The sequence below is a fragment of the Panthera tigris genome, chromosome D3 (assembly GCF_018350195.1).
Source record: "Panthera tigris isolate Pti1 chromosome D3, P.tigris_Pti1_mat1.1, whole genome shotgun sequence".
NCBI lineage: Eukaryota > Metazoa > Chordata > Mammalia > Carnivora > Felidae > Panthera > Panthera tigris.
In genome coordinates, this window is record NC_056671.1 from 32420828 (window position 1) to 32435929 (window position 15102).

General features: G+C 40.1%; 1 protein-coding gene across 12 annotated transcripts in view; it reads right to left on the reverse strand.

The window, feature by feature from the left end:
* PRELID3A (PRELI domain containing 3A) overlaps positions 1-15102 on the reverse strand; it is a 42258-nt gene that overhangs the window by 3240 nt on the left and 23916 nt on the right. For 9 of the 12 annotated variants that reach the window (XM_042962634.1, XM_042962633.1, XM_042962628.1 and 6 more), the window contains exon 6: positions 14781-14903. The exons of 1 other annotated variant lie outside the window; for it this stretch is intronic. In XM_042962634.1, coding sequence (XP_042818568.1) covers positions 14781-14903 — 123 coding nt within the window. Of the gene's footprint in view, positions 1-10508; positions 12590-12797; positions 13762-14780; positions 14904-15102 lie in introns of those variants that run through there. 2 more of the 12 variants (XM_042962639.1, XM_042962638.1) reach the window with 2 other exon arrangements.

Consider the following 15102-nt stretch of genomic DNA (forward strand, 5'->3'; position numbering starts at 1 on the left):
ACATCAATGCAACAGCAGTGATCACAGGTATTCATTGTGATGCAATACTCTGTAATTAAAGTTGAGAACATGTTCTCAAACTAAAAATCAAGGTTTAATTTCACCTGGCTTTGCCACCCAGCTTCCATGATATTTTATCATACAGAATTTGTTTTTGTGCTTATAGTGAATTCCAAATAGAAAGCATTGCACAGATCAATATTGAATCCATTCCCAGACCAAAACGAAAGTTACAAAACCAAACTATTTTATACTAAACACATTTTGAAAATAATCACTACCACTTTCTTAATGACTATCTTAAAATTTTTTTATTTATAATAGAAAGCCTAGGAGAATAAAAAAAAACCAACACATGAATAGGCTTATTTTTATCACACTTCAATCCACCAAAAATTTGAAGTGGCTGGGTAACTGATGTTTACATGTACTTGCCCTAAAAATGCCATCTTCCTCTGAAACTACACTGGGCATCCCTGCACATTGTAGGGGAATCAAGATAATCTACATTTTCTGATACTCATCCCTGCTTCCAAATGTGGTTTCCCAACTCACAAATTTCCATGTTCCCTTTTAAAAGGACTCTATACATGACAGTTTTTACACCATTACCTCTACAAGGTTATACAGTTACACTAGGTGGAACAGAGTTACCTACAAGTGGAACAAGAGGCTGTCACTAGAGAAAGGGTTCAGTGTCTAGGCTGATACATGGGACAGAGTGCAGTTTTGCAGCAGAGTGACAGATGTTCTGCCCTGCACCCACTGCCTTTGCAAATCCAGGGTTTATCTGCAAGGAACCTGCAAATCCTTGAGGAATTAAGACGTCAGTGCTATACAGCTAAACTGCAAGAGGGAACTTTTTAAGACAATGTTGCTTAAAAATAGAAAAAAGGCACAAAACAGTATACACAGTATGGTTCCTTCTGTGTTTAATAAAAAAGGAAAACAAACCCATATATCCTTGGCATTTGCTTAAAACAGTTCTGGAAACCTTTGTAAAAATCAGGAGTTAACTGGCAGAGCCCAGGAACTCTTCCTCTAAAGGGGAGGCTTTCACTCTTCAACAGAGACTCGTGTGTGTGTGTGTGTGTGTGTGTGTGTGTGTGTGTGTGTGTGTGTTTTAACTATAAACATGGATTGCTTTTATGTGTTTTTTGAGGGAATACTTTTTATAAAAGCGAGCAAAACTCTGATTTCAAGATGGTGGGGAAAAAAAGCCTTTGGCCCTTTGTCTGCTGAAATGTCCATAAAACTATCAGGAGTAAAACGGAAACAAAACTTCAGAACCCACGGAGTCAGCACCCTCACTGCCCATAAGAAGTTGGAAGGCAGAGGCATGGGCTGTGATGCGGTAGAGGGGGTCCAACACAAGCCATTCAGAGCCCAAGGGTTGTCCAGAGAGAGGGGACACACAGGGGACAGCAAGGGACAGGCTGAAAACCATTTAACAGCCTGACTCTTAGACCCCTGGGTTCCACCCCAAAAAATAAAGGTTGAGGAGTCTTGTTGGGAGAAACTGAACCACTTCAGAGAGAAGGGAATGGGGGGGGGGCGGTGGAAAAGGCCACAGGACACCCTCAATGACCTGCAGTGAGCCCAACAGCCAGCAAGCCTCACTCCTCACCCCCACTTCAGCTTGTGTCAGGTACGTCAGCATGAAAGACACCCGAGGAAGCCTCCCATGCAAAGGGAGACAGAGGAGACACCAAGATGCAGAAGAAAGCTTCACTTAGTGTTTACCTGCAGAGAGAGGAGGGAGGACACTACATCTATGAAGCAAGAACAGGATCCCATAAGAAAAAGGAAAGAGAAATTAAAACTACAATTTGCCAAAATAAAAACTCATGAAATTCTTGGAAGATAAAGTCCAGGAAACCTCCCAAAAGGTAGAACAAAGATGAGAGAAAACAGAACAAAATTATGAGATCAATCCAATATGACCAAGAGGACTTCCAGAAAAGCAGAAGAGAGAATGGTGGGGAAATCGTCAAAGAAATCATTACCAGAACCAAAGGGACCACAAAGTTCCCAACACAATGAATTGTTTGTTTCTTTCTTTTTGATGTCTTGCTGACATACAAAAGCTTTATGTATGCATGTGTACTTATAGGTATGTGTTTACAGCTATATATTTTCCTCTTTTTTACTGAAATGAAATTCACATAAGTTAACCATTTTCAAGCATACAATTCAGTGGTATTTAGTACATTCACACGGTTGTGCAACCACCACCTCTGTCTAGTTCCAAAGCATTTTCATCACCCCAAAAGGAAATCTCAAATGCATAAAGCAGATTCTTCCCCATTTATACCTCCCCTCTCCCCTTGGCAACAACCAATCTACTTTCAGTCTGTATGGATTATCCATGATAGATACTGCATACAAATGGAATCATATAGTATGTGGCCTTTTGCATTTGACTTCTTTTATTTAGCATAATGTTCTAGAGATTCATCCATATTGTAGTGTGGATCAGTACTTCATTCCTTTTTATAGCTGAATAATATTCCAGCATATGTATGGACCACATTTTATGTAACCATTTATCGGTTGAAGGACATTTGAGTTTCTACTTTTTGACTATTGTGAGTAGTGCTACTGTGAACATTCATGTATAAATATGTACTTGTTTTCAATACTTTGGGGTATACAACTAGGGGTGGAGTGGCTGTACCATTTTACATTTGCAACACTATGAACAAAGCTTCCAATTTCTCCACATCTTTGCTATGCTTATTTTCCATTTAGTTTATTACAGCCATCCTAGTGGTTGTGAGTGGTTTCTGTGGGTTTGATTTGCATTTCCCTAATGAATAATGATGTTGAACATTTTTTCTTGTGCTCATTGGCCATTTGTATATCTTCTTAGGAGAAATGTCTATTCATATTATTTGCCCATTTTTAAATTGAGTTGTCTTTTTGTTGTTGAGTTGTAGAGTTTTTTATACATTCTGGATAACAGATCCTTTTTGGATATGTGATTTGCAATTTTTTCTTTCATTATGTAGCTTGTCTTTCCACTTTCTTGATAGTGTCTTTTGATGCACAAAACTTTAATTTTGATGAAGTCAAATTTATCTACTTTTTCTTTTGTTGTTCATGCTTTTGTAGTCATATCTAAGAATCCATTGCCAAATCCAAGATCATGAATATATACCCTTATGTTTTCTTCTAAGAGTTGTATAGTTTTTGTTCTTTTTTTTTTTTAAGTTCGTTTATTTATTTGGGGGGGGGGGGTGGCAGAGAGAGAGAATCCCAAGCAGGCTCGGTGCTGTCAGCACAGAGCTGGACACAGGACTCCATCTCATGAACCATGAGATCATGACCTGAGCCAAAATCAAGAATAGGATGTTTAACCTACTGAGCCGCCCAGGCACCATAGTTTTTATTCTTATTTGTCGGTTTTTGATCCATTTTGAGTTAGTCTTCGGATATGGTGTGAAGTAATGGTCCAATTTCATTCTCTTATATGTAGATATCCAGTTATCCCAGAACCATCTGTTGAAGAGACTATTCTTTCCTCATTGAATTGTTTTGGCACGCTTGTTGAATATCAATTGGCCATAGATACATGGGTTTACTTCTAGACTCTCAATTTAATTCCACTGACCTATTTGTCTATCTTTATGCTGGTCCCAAATTGCTTTCATTACTGTAGCTTTGTAAAAAGTTTTGAAATTGGTGGGGCACCTGGGTAGCTCAGTCAGTTAAGCGTCTGACTTAAGCTCTGGTCATGATCTCGCAGTTCATGGGCTCAAGCCCCATGTCAGGCTCTGTGCTGACAGCTCAGGGCCTGGAGCCTGCTTCAGATTCTGTGTCTCTGTCTCCCTATGCCCCTTCCCTGCTCATGCTCTCTCTCTCTCTCTCTCTCTCTCTCTCTCTCGTGCGTGCACACTCTCAAAAATAAAACAAAAAAAAAAGTTTTGAAATTGGGAAGTGTGAGTCCTCCAAATTTGTTCTATTTCAATATTGTTTTGGCTATGCAGGATCCCTCGCAATTCCGTATGAATCTGAGGATGGGCTTTTCCATTTCTGAAAAAAAAAAGCTATAGAAATTTTTATATAAGAACTGTCTTGATTTTTCAGAATGTTTTGGGTAGTACTACCATCTTAACAATTATTAGTCTTCCCATCCATGAACAAGGGATGTCTTTCCATTAATTTATGGGTTTTTTTTTTCATTTCTTTCTGCAATGTTTTGTAATTTTCATGTACAGTCCTTCACCTTGTTTTATTTCCATGTATTTTATTCTTTTGGATGCCACTGTAAATTTCATAGTTTCCTTAATTTTCTTATGAGGTTGCTCATTGCTATTGTAAAGAAACACAATTGATTTTTATGTGATCTTGTACCCTGTAATTTAGCTAAACACCCTTTATTAGCTTTCTGGTGGCTTAAGGTTTTCTACATACAGGATCTGCCATCTATGACTATGGATAGTTTTATTTCTTCCTTTCTAGTTTGGATGCCTAATACTTCTTTTTCTTATCTAACTGCTCTGGCTAGAACTTCTAGTACAATGTTCAACATCAGTGACAACAGTGGACATCTTTGTCGTGTTCTTGATCTTAGGGGGAGATTGCAGTCTTTCATCATTGAATAGGATGTTGGCTGTGGGTTTTTCATAAATGCCCTTTATCATGGAGAGGAAGTTCTTTTCTATTCCTATACCTAAACTATTTCTAGAATTATTATTTCTATTCCCAGAATAGTGTTTTCATCATGAAAGGGTGTTTTTTCAAATGCTTTTTCTGCATCAACTGAGATAATCATGTGGGACTTTTTCCATTAGTTCTATTAATGAGGTATATAGCATTGATTTTTGTATTTGAACCACCCTCCTGCTTCTGGGATACATCCCAGTTAGTCATGGTGTGTATCCTTTTAATATGCTGTTAGATCCAGCTTGCTAGTATTTTGTTGAAGATTTTTGCATCAGTATTTATAAAGGATATTAGTCTAGATTTATTCTCTGGGGGTCTTTACCTAACTTTGGTATCAAAGTAATATTGGGTCTCACAGAATGAGTTAGAAAGTATTCTCTCCTCTTTTTTGGAAGGGTTTGCAAAGGATTTGCATTAATTCTTTAATGTTTGGTAGAATTCACCAGTAAAACCATCTGGCCCTGGTCTTTTCTCTGTTGGCAGATTATTTTTGGTTTTGTTTTGCTTCGTTTTTTTCCTTCATTCATGAGTTTACTTATTTTTTCTTGATAAGTCTGGCTAAAGGTTTATCAGTTTTACTTATCTTTCCAAAGAACCAACTCCTGGTTTCATTGATCTGTTCTATTGTATTTTTAGTCTCTTCTTCATTTATTTCTGCTTTAATCTTTATTATTTCCTTCCTTCTACTGAATTTGGGCTTTGTTCTTTTTCTCACTCCTTTAGCTGTAAGGGTAGGTTGTTTATTTGAGCTTTTTCTTGTTTCTTGAGGTAGACCTGTATTGCTATACAATTCCTTCTTAGAACAGCTTTGCTGCATCCCTAAGATTTTGGACCACTGTGTTTTCATTTTCATTGGTCTCCATGTATTTTTTTAATTTTCTCTTTGATTTCTTGGTTGACCCATTCATTGTTTAGTAGAATGTTACTTATTCTTCATGTATTTGTGTTCTTTCAAATTTTTTGTGATTGATTTCTAGTTTCATACCATTATGGCTGGAAAAGATGCATGATATTTTTTAATGTATTGAATTTTTAAATTTATTGAGATTCATTTTGTGGCCTAACAGGTCATCTATTCTGGAGAATATTCCATGTATACTTGAAAAGAATGTGTATTCTGCTGTTTTCAGATGGAATGTTCTGAATACATCTGTTAGCTCCATCTTATTTAATGTGTCATTCAAAGCCACTCTTTCCTAGTTGATTTTCTTCTCTCTAGGTAATATATCCATTGATGTAAGTGGGGTGTCAAAGTCCCTTACTATGACTATATACTGTCAATTTCTTCCTCTATGTCTGTTAATAGTTGCCTTATGTATTTAGGTGCTCCTATGTTGGATGTATATTTACAATTGTTATATCCTCTTGTTGGATTGTTCCCTTTATCATTATGTAATGTTCTTCTTTGTCATTACAGTCTTTCTCTTAAAGTCTATTTTATCCAATGTAAGCATTGCTACTCCAGCCTTTTCACTTCCATTTGCATGGTAAATGTTTTTCTGTCCCTTCACTTTCAATTTGCAGGTGTCTTTAAGTCTGAAGTAAGTCTTTTATCGGCAGCATATATATGGGTCTTGCTTTTTTATCCATTCACTCACACTATGTCTTGATTGGAGCGTTAGACCATTACACTTAAATTTTGCTTGTTGCCATTTTGTTTTACAGTTGTTTTTGTAGTTCTTCTCTGTTCCTTTCTTCTTTTGCTCTCTTCCCTTGTGGTTTGAAGACTTTCTTTAATGTTATGCCTTGGATTCCTTTCTCTATTTTTTTGTATATCTATTATAGGTTTTTGATTTATGTTTACCATTAGGCTCATCTATAACATCTTACACGTACAGTAGTGTATGTTATTAAGTTGATTGTTGCTTAAGTTCTAAAAGCACTAGATTTTTACTCCTCCACCCCCATTTTATGTACATGATGTCATATTTTATATCCTTTTATTTTGTGACTCTCTTGACTGATTTTTGTAGATATTCTTGATTTTACTGCTTTTGTGCTTTAAACTCCATACTGGTTTTATAAGTGTTTAATCTACTATTTTTATTATATGTTTGCACTTACCTGTGAAATTTTTTCCTTTCATAATTTTCTTACTCCTGATTATGACTTCTGTTTTTTCAGTCAAAGAATTCCCTTTAACATTTCTTATAAGTCTGCTTTAGTGGTGAACACTTTTAACTTTTGTCTGGGAAACCCTTTATTACTAATTCTATTCTGAATGATAACCTTGTTGGGTATAGTATTTTTGGTTGTAGGGTTTTTCTTGTCAATACTTTGAATACATCATGACACTATTCTGGCCTGAAAAGTTTCTGCTGAAAAATCAGCTGATAGCCTTCTGGGGTTTCCTGTGTATGTAACTGTTTTCTTACTGCTCTTAAAAATTCTCTATCACTATTTTTTGCTATTTTAATTATTATGCGTCTTGGTGTGGACCTCCTTGGTTTGGGTTGACTTTGTTGGGGGACTCACTGCACCTCCTGGATCTGGATGTCTGTCTCCTTCCCCAGATTAGGGAAGTTTTCAGGCATTTCTTCAAATAAATTTTCTGTTCCCCTCCCTCTCTCTCCTCCTTCTGTGATCCTTTTATGAATGTTATTACAGTTATGTCATTGAGTTCCCTTAACCTATTCTCATTTTTTACTATCCTTTTTCCTTTTTGCTATTCAGTTTGGTTGCTTTCCACTACCCTGTCTTCAGATCACTGACTCATTCTTCTGCCTCCTCTAATCTACCATTTCTCTCTAGTGTATTTGTTATTTCAGTTATAAGTTCTTCATCTTTGGCTGGTTCTTTTTTTTTTTTTTCTTCATATTTTTCAATCTCTTTGTTGAAGGTCTCACTGAGATCCTCTACTCTTTTTCTCAAGTCCAGTGGGTATCTTTATGACCATTACTTTGAATTCTCTATCAGGAATATTGCTTTGCTCCATTTCATTTAGCTCTTGTGCTGTGATTTTGTCCTGTTCTTGCATTTGGGACATACTCCTGTCTTCTCATTTTGTCTAACTCTCTGTGTTTGTTTCTATGGGTTAGGAAAGTCTGCCACGTCTCCTGATCTTGAAAGTAGTGGCCTTATGAAGAAGAGGTCCCACAGTGCCCTGCAGTATAATGCTTCCTGTTCACCAGAACCAGGCAGTTCAGGGAAGTCTCCTATGTGGGCCACGTGTGTCCTACTGTTATGCCTGGGATGCATTTGTCTTCAGATCAGTCATCCGTAATGACTCTCTTTGTCTGCTGGGGGCTCACTGGGCAGGGTTTGATCCCTGCATTGTTAGAATGTACCAGTCTGGAGCCAATGCAGGCTTCTTCTTGGGCAGTGTCAGCAGTCAGACCAGATGCCTACCTTTAGCCCATCTACCTAGGTTGCAGTTACACCAAACTTCAGGGCTTCCTTCCTATGCTGCCCCCTAAGAAGCTTTGGTTGGAAGGTTTTTAATTACTGATTCAATGTCTTTGTCATAGGTCTATTGAGATTCTATTTCTCCTTAAATTAGTTCTGGGAATTTGTGTGTTTTTAGTAGTTTCTCCATCACATATAGATGATCTAATTTGTTGGTATACAACTGTTCACAGTATTCTCTTATATCCTTTTATTTCTGTAAGATGTGTAGTAATGCCTCACTTTCTTTTCTGATATTTTTATTCTGAATCCTTTTTATTCTTGGTCAGTCTAACTAAAGTCTTGTCAACTTTGTTGATCTTTTCAACTAAACAACTTTTGATTTCAATGATTCTATTTTTCTATTCTCTAGTTTAGTTTTCTATTCTGAGTTTAGTTTGTCCTTCATTTTCTAGTTCCTTCAAGTCACGTTAATGATTTGAGATCTTTCAAACATAGGTGTTTGCAGCTATGAATTTCCCTTTGATCACTGCTCTCATAGCATATGTTGTATTTTCATTTCCATTCATCTCAAAATGTTATAATTTCATTTGTAATTTATTATTTGATTCGCTAGTTGTTAGCATATACTTTAAAAATTCAACATATTTCTGAATTTTCCATTTACCTTATACTGTTGATTTCTTTTTTTTTTTTTTTAATGTTTATTTTTGTGAGAGAGAGAGAAAGAGAGAGAGAGGGAGGGAGGGAGGAACAGAGAGAAAGACACAGAATCCAAAGCAGGCTCCAGGCTCTGAGCTGTCAGCACAGAGGCTGATGCGGGGCTCAAACTCACAAACCATGAGATCATGACCTGAGCCTAAGTCGGATGCTTAACCAACTGAGCCACCCGGGTGCCCCTATTGTTGATTTCTAATTTCACTTCATGGGGATCACAAAAGATATTTTGTGATTTCAGTCTTCTTAAATTTATTGAGACTTGGTGTTTGGCCTAACACATGGTTTATCCTGGAGAATAATCCATGTGTTCTTGAGAAAAATGTATACTCTGGTGTTGAGTGAAGTGTGCTATGGATATGTTAGGTCAAGTTGGTTTATAGTGTTATTCTAGTCCTCCGTTTCCTTATTGATCTTCTGTCTAGGTGTCTTGCCCATTATTAAAAGTGGGTTATTGAAGTGTCCAGCTATAATTGTAGAACTATTTCTCCTTTTAGTTCAGCTAATGTTTCCTTCATATATTTGGGGGCTCTGTAGCTTGGTGTGTAAATGGCTATAATGTTTATCTTCTTGATGAATTGACCCTCTCATTGATATATAATGTCCTTATTTGTCTCTTATAACATTTTTTTGACCAAAAGTAGATTGTGTCTGATATGAGCATGGCCACTCCAGCTCTCTTGGTTCTTATTTACATGGAATATCTTGTTCCATCTTTCACATTGAACCCATTTGTGTCTTTGGATCTGAAGTGAGTCTCTTGTAGACGGCATATATAGTAGGATCATGTTTTTTCATCTATTCTGCCAATCTCTGTCCTTTAACTGGTGAATTTAATCTATTTACTTTTAAAGTAATTACTGTTAAAGAAGCACTAACTTTTTACAGTTAGTTGTTTTTTGGTTTTTTTTTTTTTTTTACACTGTTAGTTGTTTTCTATTGAGTTCCAAAACTTTCTGTTCCTGAATTATTTCCATCTTCATCTGTTGTGTTGGGTTTTTTTTTTTCTAGTGTACCATTTTCATTCCCCTTTTATCTTCTGGATATTTTTTAGTTATTTTCTTATTAGTTACCCTGGTGATTATAATTAACATCTTAAACTCAGAAAAATATAATTTGAATCAATACCAATTTAGCTCTAACAATGTATTAGTTAGGGTTTCCAGAGAACCAGAACCAATAGAATGTGTAAATATAGACAGAGATTTATTTTAAGTAATTAGCGGTCATAATTATGGAGGCTGGCAAGTCCAAAATCTGCAGGGTAGATTAATCAGGATTCATTAAATGCTCCCCTGGTTGAAGTATTCTATTAGAATCCACAGTTCTACAAACATTGATTCTGTTATTTTTTGCCAGCTTATTGGTTGTTTCAGTGGAGGGACAGATTCTTGGAGCACCCACCTCTACCATTTTCCATGATGTTACTATTTATATATTTTTTTAGTTTTAATTTTGAAATTATTATAGATTCACAGGAAGCTGCAAGGATAATACAGGAATGTCCCATGTACCCTTGACCCTCTTCCCCCTAATAATATCATGCATAATTACAATATCAAAACCAGGAATTTAACATGCACAGTGCAGCACAATGAATTTTAAAAGATCACTTCAAATGGGGCACCTGGGTGGCTTAGTCAGTTAAGCGTCCGGCTTTGGCTCAGGTCATGATCTCACAGTTTGTGAGTTCGAGCCCTGCATCGGGCTCTGTGTTGACAGTTCAGATTCGGAGCCTCCTTCAGATCCTGTGTCTCCCTCTCTCTCTGCCCCTCTCCCACTCGTGCTCTCTCTCTCTCTCTCAAAAATAAAATAAACATAATAATAACAATATTAAAAGATCACTTCAAATAAGGCTTAACCTCATGAAATTTCAGAACATCAAGGATAAAAAGACCCTAAAAGCTTCCAGGGAGAGAAATAATTCGTATACAGAAGTTGATAATCTGAGTGGAAAAAAATAGAAAAATGCCTTCAAAATTCTGAGTGAAAATTTTTTAAAGAACTGTACGTCAAGCTATGCTGTGAACAAAGTATGAGAACAGAAAAGACATTTTCAGATGTACCAAGTCTTAGAAACCACAAAGAGATGTCCTTCCCCATCCTGTAACAGTAAAGAGAAAGAGGAAGGCAGGGAAGCAGGGAAACAAGGGCTCCAGGAGAGAAGGCCAAGGAAATGCCCAGGAATGCCCAGAAAAGGGGATGACAGCCACGTGGCTGTTTGGTCAGAGAGCGAGGCCTGGCTTCCAGAATGGATGGCACCATGGAAACTGGGAATGGGTGTGCTGCCCAAAAAGACTGACCTGTGGAAAATGACGTTATGACGTACTGCTAACAGTGGGTAAGAGTATGGAAGGACTTAGCCAGAGACTTTTAAAAAATAAAATTAAACAGATGAAAAGAATTATTATCCCCTAGGCGGGGGTAAATTGCATAAGAAGGAAAATGCAATTATGGCTTAGTAATAAACAACAGTTAGGCATTTGTATTTTCAAAATTATGGAAACTCTGTGCTTTCAACCATAAACGATATAGCTATTTTGGGGGAAAGGGAGAGAGAAGGAAGATATAAGAGAGAGAAAATAATAATCTACCAAAGAGGTAAATAATTCCTAGATAGCGTCTAAATTTGGCAAATCAAGAAATAACGGTATGTTTATTTATTTAGAAATCTAGCAGCAAAAGCTAAAAGCTGCCAAAAGAGTTGAGCGTTCCCTCAGCAGGACAGAAAAATGCTTTGCCGAAGGGGTTGAGGGGGGTTTGTTTTTACCGTAAATCTTTTAATTCTGTGTTGCCATAAGCTTTATGCATAAAACACTCTGATACAAATATAAATGAATGTCATTTCCTTTTGGATTAGAAGTACTGTTAGCAAACAAAAAACACGACCTAAAAAACAGAAGAACACAGTGCTACTCACTGTTTACGGAGGAGGCCTTCTCTCAAGTTTTTAGAATTTGAAGCATACTGAAAGATTTTACATTCGACTTTTGAAAACAGGAAAGTTAAAATTCCCACCTGGAAGTACCCTAAAGCTAACAGGACAGCTTACGCTCATAAGCACTTTTACTACTTCGTCACAGCCACTCTGTGTGAGCATCCCCACAGACAGGTCTGAACAATGACAAGTAACACAGGCCTTCAGCCCCTGGGGCCTCTGGTCCCAGAGCGCAGGACAAGCCAGCTGCAGCATGGGACACAGTGCTTGGCTCCCCTGACCAATTCCAACCGTGAGACAGGAGAACGCACGGTACTGTCCCCACACACGCAGCTGTGGGGATGGACGCCCCTACTCCAGCGTGGGCAGATCTGCACTAATGGTGAGAAGGACGCACCACAGCGGCATCTGAAGTGACAGACAGCGCCCAGATATGTGTGAAGAGGCTGGCAGTGCAGACAGGTGATCAAGGGGCACGGGTGGGATATGGGGAGTCACCAGGAAAAGAGTGGTTTAGTAAGATCCCAAGAGTCAGCAGAAAATTGCCGGGAGCTGCTACCTAGGGGAGAACAGACAAGGCACAAGAGCAGTCTGACAACACTGGCCCAGGGGCGGTGGGGCCGTGGGCAGCGGCAGGGTGACAGCTTTGCAGCCCTTGCCCTTCTCCTGCTATAGGGGTCTTCTCTTCTGTGGGTCTCATTCTGCAACAGACAGGCCTCCTGTCTTGAGATGTCGCAGCCGAAGAGCCCGGTGGAGGCTGTGACCAGGTAAGTGGCAGATTCCAGAAGTTTCCACACCTCTCCCAGACTGGGCGAACCATATTCAAGGCTCGCTTAGTTCTTCCTTTTTTCTTCCTTGCCTTCTTCCTTCCTTTTTTTTCTTTTGTTCTTTCTTTCTTCTTTGATTTTTTGGGTGAGGCATCTGATCAAAGATTGAGGCAATTTAGCTCTAGTTTATGAGGAAACAGAATGTGACAGAGTCCACAACTCAGAGTGACACATCACACACACCACACTGCCCACACACACTATGCTCACCAGGCGGGCAGGCTCTCTATGCGTGGCCACCTTAGTGGTGCGTCCATGGAAGAAGAGAGACCCAGCGGCAGATCACAACCTTGGGTTCAAGGTGAAGGGCTCTGGCAAACTTAGGCTCCAGTAGGAAGCTTTTAAAGGAGGCTGAACCACACAATCCCCTTTTGCTGACACACACATGCTGCAGACACACAGACAGACCAACCGTGGGAAGCGGGGCCCAGAGCAGCACAGTATGGAAAGTCAATAGGGTGAGGGGTTTCAAGGCAGGAGTATAAGGATTCCCTAAACAGAGGGAAGCAGGAAACCCTGACTTTCCTACGAAGTATGAAGATGACTGCCGACCAATTAAGTGTCAAATCCCTTCCTGACGGTCCAGTCACTGGTGGCCTAGGAAATCAAGGAATGTTTGTGAAGCTCAAGAAGATGCTAGAAATGGCTTCTGCCACTAAAAGAAAAAAGCCAGCGGCAGTCACGTGGCTGGGTGCTGGCTGGCAGCAGGCGAGGAGCAGGATTCCCCCCTGAGCCCGCAGCGCTGACACAAAGGCACACAGCATTCTTTATAAGAACATGTACAAATATTCAGACCCTGCCCAAAATGAAAAAATTCTCCCATTTGATTGGCCTTTGACACCGTCTGGAACTACTAGTGAAAGCCTCCTTCTGATAATGCGCTAATGACAGGAAATGTTTAGGCAAGCAGGTCCTGAGAATGGCTTGGGAAAATCTGAACAGCCTCTATCTGAGACCAGATAACAAATGATCAAGTCTTCCTGGGAAATAAATCCTGCCATGAAACAAGATAATTTAGGAAGAGGATGAACTAATGACTGCTTCCGTTACAGAAGACACTAAGGAGCGCTGGGCTGGAGACACATGCAGCTGCACCTGTAAACACCCCCCACTGCACACCATGCACACGGTTAGCAAGATGCTAGGTTCTCTACCGGGTTAAAGAATACCATAGTTACCACTGTTCATCACAAGGTGCAGGTGCAGACCCCGTTAGCTCACAGCGTGCTCAGAATTTTCAATTATCCACTCAATAGCAGCCCACCCCTGGAGCAACAAAGAAAGAGTTCAACACGGTGTAAGAAATCCTGCTTCTCGAACTGCAGACGGCCAGCCACAACCTGGATTTTAAATGGCACAAGGAAAGTGCTGCGGCTTTAAAGGAGACACAGTAACCATTTGTGAATAACCTTTCACCGTAAGCAGACAGTTTTTCAAGCTCAGAAATAAGGTGGTAGGTGTTCTGCCTGAAATTCTCGCACAGGCTCAGGCTGCACCAACAGGGGCACCTACCATCTACGCTATCACCTCCTGAGTGCAGGACGAGGGGGCAGCCTCACCGCCTTCTCAATGACTCATCCCACCCAAATCCCAGGACGACCTGCTCCCCTTCTCCTGTCTCCTGTCCCGGCATCTTCCTAGCTGCTGGGATGCGCTGAAGTGGTAACACAGCTGGAGCGGGGGTAGGGGGGGAGTGATTCAACACAGCAGTCCCTAACGTAAAGTAACATAAAATCATTTGGCCTCACTGAGTTTCCCCTGACTTTTCTCATAAGAGGTCTCAGGTGGCTTTGGACTCACCAAGTAGTCCCTTCCTCCTATAATTTATTTTCTTCAGCAAACATTTAGGGCGCCTGCCCTAGGCCAGACACTGGCCACACAAAGGTAAGTAAGGTTCTGTCTCCTCCCAAGAGGGCTTGCAGTGAGGACACGAGGCATGCAGCTCTGGGCACTGCATACCCCCTTCCCTGCCCTCCCCTGAACTGAGCTGAGCTAATGCCAACATTTCTCAAATCGGGATTTTTCTTAAAAACAGGGAAGACTTGCTCTTCTATCAGTGCCTAGGCTAAATGCGAGCCAGAAGTGAGTGGCTTTCCAGTTAAATTATGCCAAGCACGGTAGGCATCCCACAGATCCCCAAAATGAAGAATTGCTTCTGACCAAAACAAACCAGGAGAGAGCAGGGGAAGGGAGGACAGCCAGGAAGACGTCAGCCAGTGAGGTAAGCTAAATAGCAAAGGCCCTGCTCTGGCGAGTGACATTACCTTGAATTCGAGTGACATTACCTTGAACTCGTATAACGGCTTCCACACATCCAAGCTCTTTCCATCAGCTGTGCTGGAGAGGAGGGGCAACCTGGACTCCGTGAGCAGTGTCCGCCTCACTAAGGCAGCCCTCCAGCTAGGGACCTGGGGAGGACGGCCTCCTGCGATCCAACCTTTCTCCTGCCACCTCCACAAAGCTTATTCCCAAATCCTGCCAGGGGGGAGGCGCAAAGACGGCAGCTGACTCCAGGGAACTTCGCAGAGGAGAGGTTCAGCCAAAGCCGCTAGGTGCCTATTCAGTAGGCTGTACTACGACAATTCCCGAATAACCTGCCTGAAGATG